At 38.3% G+C, this 13,393-nt stretch overlaps 1 protein-coding gene across 1 annotated transcript in view; it reads left to right on the plus strand.

The window, feature by feature from the left end:
• The window catches only part of LRBA (LPS-responsive vesicle trafficking, beach and anchor containing), a 464,550-nt gene that overhangs the window by 154,307 nt on the left and 296,850 nt on the right, over positions 1-13,393 (plus strand). The window contains exon 35 of the mRNA XM_014950036.1: positions 4,402-4,510. Within this exon, the coding sequence (XP_014805522.1) occupies positions 4,402-4,510 (109 nt within the window). The remainder of the gene's footprint in view (positions 1-4,401; positions 4,511-13,393) is intronic.

Below are 13,393 nucleotides of genomic sequence, written 5' to 3' on the forward strand. Positions count from 1 at the left end.
CGCATCCGTAAAGTTTCTGTGTTCCACAAAGCAGTTGTAAAACCTCCTTGCAGCAATAATTCCGACGCTTAGCACATTGAGCAGTCAGACCCCATAAAAGACAGTGTGTATCCATGTAGAACCGACCTCCTTTTGAAATAAGAGAATCTCTAATATGCTGGGTTTATGAGGAGTGCAAGTAGGAGAGCTTACCTTTATCCTCTTTTCTTGGCTAGCGCAGGCTTCTCTGTTGTGGTAGCCTCTGGAACAAGTATAATCTCTCCCAGTAGTACTTTATGAGAGATTTATGCCTGTTGTAAATGTCACCTGTAAAGCTTTTTGCATATTTTGACTAAAATTGATAATTGTTGGACGTCAGTAATACTAACCCAGAATTTATCCATATCTTACTTTCTTTGATTGCACATATTTTTCTGTTTCATTTTTTCCCTTTTGTACCTTCTCCTTTTTACTTGTTGTAGGGAGAAACTTAACTTTTTACTTGATCATCTGAGCGTTCAGCAGCCAGAAATCAGAGTAAGAAGATTTCTTGCCTTATGTCTCGTAGTTTCCCTCTTCCAGCACAACAGCACAAATCAGAATGTCTCCTCTATTTGGCTGGAGCTCCTTCTCTCAGTGGTTTAGCACTTCATTCCTGACCCAGCAAAGTATGCAAGTATATATTTAACTTGCAGCATGAGATCCATCCACTTGCTTGTTTTTACAGGGCCGTTAGTCTTTTCAAAGTTAATCACGTGTTTTTAAATATTTTGGTCCACAAAGAAAGTGCTTAGACAAAGTAAGAAAAGTCTGTTTGAGACACTGAATCTCAAATTGAGATTCTGAATCTGAATTTCGGTGTGACACCAAAAGCAGAAGAGTAGATCTGGTGTCCAGAGTCCCTATCCCCACAGGTATTATGGTCTGACTTCTACAGGACGTGTCCATCCACACTCTTCTCCTGTTAAAGATGAGAAAAAGATCCTAAGGCAATAACTTGCCATAAGTAAAGCCAAACCAAAAGGGGATCTATCAGGGAAGGAGGAGTGGAAACCATCACATTAAACAGCATTTTGGTGTTCGATAACACTGAGCAAAATAAACAGGTATGTGAGAAAGTAGCAGGAGGCAAACATGGTCCACGGGGCTGCACACAGACATTATGAACCACAGGCAAAAAGGAAATTATTACACTTCAGTTTTTTCTTTCAGCTTGGATGTGCATACTTTGCAGTTGATCTGCTTGTTTAGTCAAAGAAATGAAAAACTGTTCTTTTGCTCTGGAAAAAAAGTAAAGTATTTATAAAGAGATGTTTTGGATAGACTTTAACAGAAAAAGACCTACTGTGATCTAGTTGCTAGAATGAAAAACAGGATAAAAGAGGACAAGAAATGGCTTTGGGGTTTTTCTTGGGTGTGTGGGGGGGGTGTTGGGTTTTTTTTTTTAGTTGGCACTAATTACCTTATTATAAAACTCATTTATAGGAGAACATGTGTAAGAATATTTTGAAATCTTAAAAAGAAAAACCAAAAACATTGTGGCATCCTTCTGAAGGCTATGCTGTAGCCCAAACAGAAGAAGCAGCTCAAACGGGCTTAATGGAGAAATGAAATAATTTTGGGGACAACATGCATGATCAATTCTGTGTAGGAAGCCAGGGCAGGTACCAGAAAGGACCGTTGTGATCCTTTAAATCCACAAAGTGTACTTACTGTCTTAGTGAGGAAAATCAGATAGTTTTTTTTTAAACATCTTTTTTTTTTTTTTTCCTTTAGAAGAAAACATTTGTCTCTCAAAATTACCTGATCTAGTTAATACAGTTTATAGCCACTCATGTATGTACAAAATGTGTTATATGTAGCTTGGAGTTGAACTAATACTTTTGCTAGAGTCAGATCCTTGTCCTGGCCTCAGCAGTGGCCTATTCAGCTGGAAACAGCTGTTTCTATTGCAAATAGGGAGCTGCACTTTAAGTTCTGTTCAACATTTTGTTTGCCTCAAATGGAAAAGCAGCAGCTGCCGAGGTTCTAAATTAGAGTTTAGATGATTAAAGCTTTATTTTAGACGTATAAGCAGAGGTGTGTTCATTTCTGGAGATGCTGAGATCTTGTATTTGCCTTTGAGTTTTAATGATGGCTGTAGACACTTCTGTTCTATCATGCCATCATTCCATTTATCGATAGATATAGATGTAGTTTGCAAAGTTCTGCACTTAAAGAGGTACATTCAAACCAGAAATCTGAGTGCCATGCTATGTGGATGCTGTTCTTACAAAGAAAATCCCAAGTGACCTAGATAATGATACAACTTGACTTGTTTATTAGAATAAAGTTAGACTAAGCATATGCAGTGTTTGGGAAAGGTGACTGAAAAGAAAGATTAAAATTTGAAGTTCTTGACTTAAATAATGAACACAGCTATCATATGAAATAATTTTACTGTCTTATACCATACAGTTTTCATTTGTATTAGTAAATAACTTATTTCCTCACCTCCTGAAGACCTTTAATTGCTGAATTCGACAGTTTGCAAGAAGGGAAGTAATTATATGATAATCTATACCAAATAATATGAAGCTTTTACCTTTATCTGAAAACAGCTTGAAGTTACTAGTAGGTAAAAGCTTGCTCTGATAAACAAAAGCTATTTGTTTTTACTAGGTACACTTCTAGTCTGTTTTGAGAATGTTGTTCCTGTGTGAGGGAATGTAGCTCTTTGCTTTGTTTGGAACACATCCATCAAATGCATAGCCAGTGCCAGTGTACAGTTAGGCATGTACTGGGCTGCTTACTGCTTATGTTTAGTAGATAAAAAGGAAAAGCCATGTTGTAAAAACCAATTTATACGGTGCTTTCCTGAACAGATGAAAAAAGTGGGACAATTAGAGGATAAACAGTGTTAGATGAAAAGTGGACCTGTTAGAGGATAACTAGTATTTTTCGAGGTGATCAGGTTAGCAGAAGGCATTGGTATTGACAAACTCAAAATAACAGGAATACTGTCCAACTGTGTTAAATTTAAATCATAATTCATGATATTGTAATACATGAGTATTTACCATCCCCGTATTTTTTTAGATGGTTCTTAGCTCAATAAAAAAATGTTTATTTAAATGCTTATGTGACAGATTTGAATGTGCTACTGGGGATTTTGTCTCGAGAGTGAAGGGAATCAGATGCTTGCAATCTGCCCAGACTATGAAACAGGTTATGCAAAGTTTCTTGTTGCTGCTTTATTAGTAGGGATTTATTTCTAGCTGAACGTTATTGTAAATTGTTAGAGACAGAGGTTTATGGTATCTTTTTTGGGGGTATGAGCCCTGCCTTCATAGTGAGTTTATTCTTCCAATTTTTTGAAGCCATGAAAAGTTATGAAATTGAAGTTACATTATTGCAACAATGTCTGTTCTGCAAGTTTTTGAAAGTAGAAGATTGTCAATAATGCATGCAGATAAATTGTCAAAATTGTATGTTCATCAACATCCAATTCGACATCGTATGGACATATACTTACATTCTAAAAATAGATAAAAATGAAAAAAAAAAATATAATGTTGTTCTAAAACAGTGGCTCCCGTACGAGCTTTCTCAGAGACGGAAAAGTCATGCATCAAATAATGAATTGTGCATATTTCTTTTTTCAAGACTTCATCCCTGGGGAGACAGTATCTTTGAGTGATCCTATGGAAATGTCCACATTCTAAAACAGTGTAGCTCCTGTATATACAGTTTTAACTTTATGAATCCCAATGTAACTAATTAAAAAGGAAGTGTTTTTAGTAACAACACGTGAAGTCACAGAATAATTGGGTTGTAATTCCATCTGTCAGCTCTGCTGCCATTCATAAACTCAGGGTTTATGAATGCCTCGGAAATCTCAGATTGAACTATAGCTTTATTCTGTACAGAAGCTGGGTCAATGTATATCCTAGTATTTCATTTGTGAAACTGAGGATGTTTTATAATCCTGAAAATGTTACTGAGACATAGACTTACCATAAAATTCCAATTTTACACTCGGAGAAAAAAAACTATACGGCTGTGAAATTCACAATTTTTTTGTTTAGACTTTACATCAATTCCATTAGGGCTTTCACTGTGGATGTTTATATGCATGAAGGGCTTACTTTTCTTGTATTGTGTGTATGTGAAAGATTTTCAGGCATATCTAATTTTCCAGTAAAACAAAGGGCTGTCTAGAATGTTTACATTTTGTTTAATACTTAGTTTGGTTTACTATTGACATACAATTTTACTAGTTGCCAGAAAGTTACCCTTCAGTCTTATTTATATCATTCTCTTAACACGATAAAGTCAATTGTGGAACAGAGCTCGAAATATTTCTATATATACTGTATTGACAGGTTTTTATTTTAGGACTTCATTCTCTCAAGGCAGTTCTTGAATATTTTCTGTCCTCAGGTTGCTGAGTCAAACCATGAAGGACCATTTGGTGAGAGTGGCTAACGAAGCAGAATTTATCTTGAGCAGACAGAGAGCAGAGGACATTAATCGCCATGCTGAGTTTGAGGTAAGAAATTAAATCTTTTTTTTTAAAAAAAAACAACACAAACCCAAACCTCAGAACTTGCCAGAGTCTGCGAACCACAGTTGGTGGGGGAATGAATTGTATCATACCAACGCTGCTCTTTTCCATGGGGCAAGTATCACTGTATGTGCTGAAGGTTCCCAGTCAAGATACAGCTCTTAAAAAAACCAACCCACCTTACTGAAGATAAATTGTAGCAGCCTGTTAAGTGCAATACGAGAGACTACTTTTTTTCTTTTTTGTATCATTTGCCATTTCACTTAATCCACCTCGAAAACCATTTTCCTTTTTACATGCCTCAGTGTGGTTTTGTTGCGTTCTTGCGTTTTCGTCCCACTTAAGGGATTCTAAAGTGAAATAATGGTCTTTGGTTTTGTAGACTTGTAATAAAAAAGACAAGCCTTTTTTACTGAATCACTTTAGTCATACCTTCAGTTTTGGATCTCTATTACATCATGTATCTCTTTTCTCTGTTCTTTAATTATTGGGTTGTTTAAATGAAAACGAAGCTAAATCTCACTAAATTCACTAATATTCTGCTTAAATAGTACTTAGTCTGTCTTCTGACATGTGATACTACTTGCGGTTTTGTTTTTAAAATGAAGCATTAAGAGATTGAAGGCACATTTGTGCTTAACTTATTTCTAAAGTGTTTTTCTCTTAAATCTTTACTTGAAAAAATACTCCCCAAAGATGAAAGCATATTTGTCTTAGGCAGTGCTTATGTTCTAAAGGTCATCTGTGTTGGCCCCGGGATTCAAGCTGTGCGTTGTTTAATAACATATCTGCACTTCATCTAGAGCTGGTCCCCCCCTCCTGCAAACAGAGATGTTGTAAGATATCTACAGTACCATTTTGCAATGGTGAAATAGCAGGCATGTTTCATTTATTACATCAAGGGTTTGGCGACAGTCCTGTGGAGATGAAAAGTGCATCTCTTCACTTTGTTGCCTGATAATCGTTGGAGTGGGACATGCTTGACATCTTTTGCTCTCGATTTATGCAGATTTATGCTCCATGCATGACACGGCATTATTGATTAGATGAACAGCCTGCTTTTTTTCTTCAGAGATGCGAATTATTCACAAAGGTGTGCGTGTAGGTGGGAAATCTGTGTGAAGTAAAGCATTCTGTCCTGTAAATACAGGCTACCGACGAATACAGTCCCTCGGTGACAACTTCACTGTTAGCCTTATTTCAGTCTCAAGACACCTTTTTATGATGTCTGGAAGAAATTTACAACACTGAGCATCAGCTTACATTTTTAATATAGCTCCGAGTTTTGCTGTGACAACTCTCTAGGATAAGAGTTGGCTGATACTTTAAGTTGATGCTGTTTTGAATCTGTGCTGTCTCAGTGTGATGGCTCAAGGGGTTTAACTCATCAGGTTGAAGTTAAACAGAAACTAGTGTACTAAAATAGCAGCAGTCTGTTTATCAAGTTTAGTTTTGTTACGTTGTTGGAAAAACTTAGATCTAGTGTCACTTCTGCAGGTGTGCATATTGAGGATATACAATTATCTGATTCTACCAAATGCTTAAATAACAAACCTGGTGTCTTGTGAAGTTAGCGTGACTGGTGTCTGTGGCAGACTTCAGTCAGCATCATAGAATCATTCAAGTTGGAAAAGACCCTTGGGATCATTGAGTCCAACCATCAACCCCACTCTACAAAGTTCTCCCCTACACCATATCCCCCAACACCACATCTAAACGACTCTTAAACACATCCAGGGATGGTGACTCAACCCCCTCCCTGGGCACTGTGACCACTCTTGCTGTGAAAAATTGTTTCCTAATGTCCACTCTAAACCTGCCCTGTTGCAGCTTGAAGCCCTTCCTTCTTGTTCTGTGGCTAATTACCTGGGAGAAGAGACCAGCACCAACCTCTTTACAGTGGCCTTTCAAGGAGTTGTAGAGAGTGATGAGGTCTCCCCTCAGCCTCCTCAAACTAAACAGTTCCAGCTCCTTCAATCACTCTTCATAAGATTTATTCTCCAAATAAATTTGATTACATTGATTATGTTTCTTTTGTGAAAGAGGGAGCCATTAGTCACATTTGTTTGAGTCTGCGGGTGTCACATAACAATCAGAAATCCCTGTGTAATGTGTTCCATCCACCCATGGTATGGCCTGGTTTTCACATATCCTCTCAAATGTGCTGGACTTGTTTTAGCCATGGTGTTCCTCGTAGCCTTTTAATGTGATGCTCAGGGCTATAGAAAACTTGCCATTCCTCTGTCATGTGCCCAGAAATGGATCTGTCACTTGACTAGATTGGAGTCATTCCATCCCTTAATGGGAAGGGATCTGTGCAGTGTTGGGCTGCTGGCATGGTGTGTGCTGCAATTGGTAGGTGTCTTCCCATTGCATGGATGGGTGTGGATGTTGATGCCTCTGTTTTGGTCCCAACACTCATGTCATGACACACAGGCATGTGCCAGATTGGGACTCACAAATAAGAGAAAAAGGACTTTCAAAACCATCAGTACAGCCTTTGGTCTGGTTCATTCCTCCAACTTGAGGACCTGTAAGGAAGCAGAGTAGCAGATGATGAGTGCTAAGCTAAAGGTTATTTTACACACCTGACTGGTGTGATTTGGTCACCTCCATGCACCTGTTTCCTTGATTTGCTGCTTTGTCTTCCAACTGTTCTTGAGAAAGGAGTTGGAATGAGGATTGTATCCTTCCAGTCAAGACAGAGACTCTGCTTGGTCAGTCCATTGAATGCAATATCCCATCAGCCATGGCACACGTCCAGAATAGAGCAATTGGAAGCAGACAGGCTATGCTTCCATAATTTCTGTCTTATCATGTACAGATTTGCAGCTCAGAGACTTCTGTAACCAGGAGTCATGTCTTTAATAAATAGCGTTGTGATTTTTTTTCTGCTGTGAATTTTTCCAATTTCCTTTAAAATCCAATGTAAATATTTTGCACCAATAATGTCCTAGGACAAGTAGCTTCCCTGCTGTGATAGCTGAAGAAAGCAAGCAGATCCTGAGTACAATGAAAAGCTTAAACAATTTATTGGAAAATAATGCAATCCTATAACATTTACCACTAAGGGATGGTATATGCAAATGTGGTTTTGATCACACTTAAAAGCATTTTGTCATAGTGATGATTTTAGTAGTTGCCAAGCTGTAACTTTTTTTAAAAAAAAGATGGCTGGGATGAGCTTCTGTGGTTCAGATCAGGAGGGAGCTTTGCCACCTGAGCTGTGGAGAGAAAGGAGATGAGGCTGATTGAGCTGAGCAAGGGATAAAGATCCAGAGACAGATGAGAAATGTGGCAACAACCATGACTTGCTTTTCATTTTTATTCTGACTTGAGTTTCTGGTGTTTCAGATCACATAGGAAGTATTCCATGATAACATTGGGTCAGCAGAAGTCCAACCCCCCAAATTTCTTTTAAAAGATCTTTTTTATGTTTACTGCTATTTGGTTTTAATTCTCCCATTTCTAAAGTCATCACAGTGATGAGCCTTGCAATGTGTGTGTCAGATTTTGAACAGGTTTGCACTGTGGTGACAGAGCAATCTAATCATATAACATTTTCTGTAGAACACTTTTTTCTTCTTTCCCCCTCTTTTTTTTCTTCTTTCCCCCTCTTTTTTTTCTTCTTTCCCCCTCTTTTTTTTCTTCTTTCCCCCTCTTTTTTTTCTTCTTTCCCCCTCTTTTTTTTCTTCTTTCCCCCTCTTTTTTTTCTTCTTTCCCCCTCTTTTTTTTCTTCTTTCCCCCTCTTTTTTTTCTTCTTTCCCCCTCTTTTTTTTCTTCTTTCCCCCTCTTTTTTTTCTTCTTTCCCCCTCTTTTTTTTCTTCTTTCCCCCTCTTTTTTTTCTTCTTTCCCCCTCTTTTTTTTCTTCTTTCCCCCTCTTTTTTTTCTTCTTTCCCCCTCTTTTTTTTCTTCTTTCCCCCTCTTTTTTTTCTTCTTTCCCCCTCTTTTTTTTCTTCTTTCCCCCTCTTTTTTTTCTTCTTTCCCCCTCTTTTTTTTCTTCTTTCCCCCTCTTTTTTTTCTTCTTTCCCCCTCTTTTTTTTCTTCTTTCCCCCTCTTTTTTTTCTTCTTTCCCCCTCTTTTTTTTCTTCTTTCCCCCTCTTTTTTTTCTTCTTTCCCCCTCTTTTTTTTCTTCTTTCCCCCTCTTTTTTTTCTTCTTTCCCCCTCTTTTTTTTCTTCTTTCCCCCTCTTTTTTTTCTTCTTTCCCCCTCTTTTTTTTCTTCTTTCCCCCTCTTTTTTTTCTTCTTTCCCCCTCTTTTTTTTCTTCTTTCCCCCTCTTTTTTTTCTTCTTTCCCCCTCTTTTTTTTCTTCTTTCCCCCTCTTTTTTTTCTTCTTTCCCCCTCTTTTTTTTCTTCTTTCCCCCTCTTTTTTTTCTTCTTTCCCCCTCTTTTTTTTCTTCTTTCCCCCTCTTTTTTTTCTTCTTTCCCCCTCTTTTTTTTCTTCTTTCCCCCTCTTTTTTTTCTTCTTTCCCCCTCTTTTTTTTCTTCTTTCCCCCTCTTTTTTTTCTTCTTTCCCCCTCTTTTTTTTCTTCTTTCCCCCTCTTTTTTTTCTTCTTTCCCCCTCTTTTTTTTCTTCTTTCCCCCTCTTTTTTTTCTTCTTTCCCCCTCTTTTTTTTCTTCTTTCCCCCTCTTTTTTTTCTTCTTTCCCCCTCTTTTTTTTCTTCTTTCCCCCTCTTTTTTTTCTTCTTTCCCCCTCTTTTTTTTCTTCTTTCCCCCTCTTTTTTTTCTTCTTTCCCCCTCTTTTTTTTTTTCCAGTAAAACAAAGGGCTGTCTAGAATGTTTACATTTTGTTTAATACTTAGTTTGGTTTACTATTGACATACAATTTTACTAGTTGCCAGAAAGTTACCCTTCAGTCTTATTTATATCATTCTCTTAACACGATAAAGTCAATTGTGGAACAGAGCTCGAAATATTTCTATATATACTGTATTGACAGGTTTTTATTTTAGGACTTCATTCTCTCAAGGCAGTTCTTGAATATTTTCTGTCCTCAGGTTGCTGAGTCAAACCATGAAGGACCATTTGGTGAGAGTGGCTAACGAAGCAGAATTTATCTTGAGCAGACAGAGAGCAGAGGACATTAATCGCCATGCTGAGTTTGAGGTAAGAAATTAAATCTTTTTTTAAAAAAAAAAAACAACACAAACCCAAACCTCAGAACTTGCCAGAGTCTGCGAACCACAGTTGGTGGGGGAATGAATTGTATCATACCAACGCTGCTCTTTTCCATGGGGCAAGTATTGCTGTATGTGCTGAAGGTTCCCAGTCAAGATACAGCTCTTAAAAAAACCAACCCACCTTACTGAAGATAAATTGTAGCAGCCTGTTAAGTGCAATACGAGAGACTACTTTTTCTCTTTTTTGTATCATTTGCCATTTCACTTAATCCACCTCGAAAACCATTTTCCTTTTTACATGCCTCAGTGTGGTTTTGTTGCGTTCTTGCATTTTCGTCCCACTTAAGGGATTCTAAAGTGAAATAATGGTCTTTGGTTTTGTAGACTTGTAATAAAAAAGACAAGCCTTTTTTACTGAATCACTTTAGTCATACCTTCAGTTTTGGATCTCTATTACATCATGTATCTCTTTTCTCTGTTCTTTAATTATTGGGTTGTTTAAATGAAAACGAAGCTAAATCTCACTAAATTCACTAATATTCTGCTTAAATAGTACTTAGTCTGTCTTCTGACATGTGATACTACTTGCGGTTTTGTTTTTAAAATGAAGCATTAAGAGATTGAAGGCACATTTGTGCTTAACTTATTTCTAAAGTGTTTTTCTCTTAAATCTTTACTTGAAAAAATACTCCCCAAAGATGAAAGCATATTTGTCTTAGGCAGTGCTTATGTTCTAAAGGTCATCTGTGTTGGCCCCGGGATTCAAGCTGTGCGTTGTTTAATAACATATCTGCACTTCATCTAGAGCTGGTCCCCCCCTCCTGCAAACAGAGATGTTGTAAGATATCTACAGTACCATTTTGCAATGGTGAAATAGCAGGCATGTTTCATTTATTACATCAAGGGTTTGGCGACAGTCCTGTGGAGATGAAAAGTGCATCTCTTCACTTTGTTGCCTGATAATCGTTGGAGTGGGACATGCTTGACATCTTTTGCTCTCGATTTATGCAGATTTATGCTCCATGCATGACACGGCATTATTGATTAGATGAACAGCCTGCTTTTTTTCTTCAGAGATGCGAATTATTCACAAAGGTGTGCGTGTAGGTGGGAAATCTGTGTGAAGTAAAGCATTCTGTCCTGTAAATACAGGCTACCGACGAATACAGTCCCTCGGTGACAACTTCACTGTTAGCCTTATTTCAGTCTCAAGACACCTTTTTATGATGTCTGGAAGAAATTTACAACACTGAGCATCAGCTTACATTTTTAATATAGCTCCGAGTTTTGCTGTGACAACTCTCTAGGATAAGAGTTGGCTGATACTTTAAGTTGATGCTGTTTTGAATCTGTGCTGTCTCAGTGTGATGGCTCAAGGGGTTTAACTCATCAGGTTGAAGTTAAACAGAAACTAGTGTACTAAAATAGCAGCAGTCTGTTTATCAAGTTTAGTTTTGTTACGTTGTTGGAAAAACTTAGATCTAGTGTCACTTCTGCAGGTGTGCATATTGAGGATATACAATTATCTGATTCTACCAAATGCTTAAATAACAAACCTGGTGTCTTGTGAAGTTAGCGTGACTGGTGTCTGTGGCAGACTTCAGTCAGCATCATAGAATCATTCAAGTTGGAAAAGACCCTTGGGATCATTGAGTCCAACCATCAACCCCACTCTACAAAGTTCTCCCCTACACCATATCCCCCAACACCACATCTAAACGACTCTTAAACACATCCAGGGATGGTGACTCAACCCCCTCCCTGGGCACTGTGACCACTCTTGCTGTGAAAAATTGTTTCCTAATGTCCACTCTAAACCTGCCCTGTTGCAGCTTGAAGCCATTCCCTCTTGGTCTATGGGTAATTACCTGGGAGAAGAGACCAGCACCAACCTCTTTACAGTGGCCTTTCAAGGAGTTGTAGAGAGTGATGAGGTCTCCCCTCAGCCTCCTCAAACTAAACAGTTCCAGCTCCTTCAATCACTCTTCATAAGATTTATTCTCCAAATAAATTTGATTACATTGATTATGTTTCTTTTGTGAAAGAGGGAGCCATTAGTCACATTTGTTTGAGTCTGCGGGTGTCACATAACAATCAGAAATCCCTGTGTAATGTGTTCCATCCACCCATGGTATGGCCTGGTTTTCACATATCCTCTCAAATGTGCTGGACTTGTTTTAGCCATGGTGTTCCTCGTAGCCTTTTAATGTGATGCTCAGGGCTATAGAAAACTTGCCATTCCTCTGTCATGTGCCCAGAAATGGATCTGTCACTTGACTAGATTGGAGTCATTCCATCCCTTAATGGGAAGGGATCTGTGCAGTGTTGGGCTGCTGGCATGGTGTGTGCTGCAATTGGTAGGTGTCTTCCCATTGCATGGATGGGTGTGGATGTTGATGCCTCTGTTTTGGTCCCAACACTCATGTCATGACACACAGGCATGTGCCAGATTGGGACTCACAAATAAGAGAAAAAGGACTTTCAAAACCATCAGTACAGCCTTTGGTCTGGTTCATTCCTCCAACTTGAGGACCTGTAAGGAAGCAGAGTAGCAGATGATGAGTGCTAAGCTAAAGGTTATTTTACACACCTGACTGGTGTGATTTGGTCACCTCCATGCACCTGTTTCCTTGATTTGCTGCTTTGTCTTCCAACTGTTCTTGAGAAAGGAGTTGGAATGAGGATTGTATCCTTCCAGTCAAGACAGAGACTCTGCTTGGTCAGTCCATTGAATGCAATATCCCATCAGCCATGGCACACGTCCAGAATAGAGCAATTGGAAGCAGACAGGCTATGCTTCCATAATTTCTGTCTTATCATGTACAGATTTGCAGCTCAGAGACTTCTGTAACCAGGAGTCATGTCTTTAATAAATAGCGTTGTGATTTTTTTTCTGCTGTGAATTTTTCCAATTTCTTTTAAAATCCGATGTAAATATTTTGCATCGATAATGTCCTAGGACAAGTAGCTTCCCTGCTGTGATAGCTGAAGAAAGCAAGCAGATCCTGAGTACAATGAAAAGCTTAAACAATTTATTGGAAAATAATGCAATCCTATAACATTTACCACTAAGGGATGGTATATGCAAATGTGGTTTTGATCACACTTAAAAGCATTTTGTCATAGTGATGATTTTAGTAGTTGCCAAGCTGTAACTTTTTTTAAAAAAAAGATGGCTGGGATGAGCTTCTGTGGTTCAGATCAGGAGGGAGCTTTGCCACCTGAGCTGTGGAGAGAAAGGAGATGAGGCTGATTGAGCTGAGCAAGGGATAAAGATCCAGAGACAGATGAGAAATGTGGCAACAACCATGACTTGCTTTTCATTTTTATTCTGACTTGAGTTTCTGGTGTTTCAGATCACATAGGAAGTATTCCATGATAACATTGGGTCAGCAGAAGTCCAACCCCCCAAATTTCTTTTAAAAGATCTTTTTTATGTTTACTGCTATTTGGTTTTAATTCTCCCATTTCTAAAGTCATCACAGTGATGAGCCTTGCAATGTGTGTGTCAGATTTTGAACAGGTTTTTTCAGATCACATAGGAAGTATTCAATGATAACATTGGGTCAGCAGAAGTCCAACCCCCCAGATTTCTTTTAAAAGATCTTTATTATGTTTACTGCTATTTGATATTAATTTTCCCGTTTCTAAAGTCATCACAGCGATGAGCCTTGCAATGTGTGTGTCAGATTTTGAACAGGTTTGCACTGTGGTGACAGAGCAATCTAGTCATATAACATTTTCTGTAG

Source organism: Calidris pugnax, unplaced genomic scaffold (assembly GCF_001431845.1).
Source record: "Calidris pugnax isolate Ruff unplaced genomic scaffold, ASM143184v1 scaffold42, whole genome shotgun sequence".
NCBI lineage: Eukaryota > Metazoa > Chordata > Aves > Charadriiformes > Scolopacidae > Calidris > Calidris pugnax.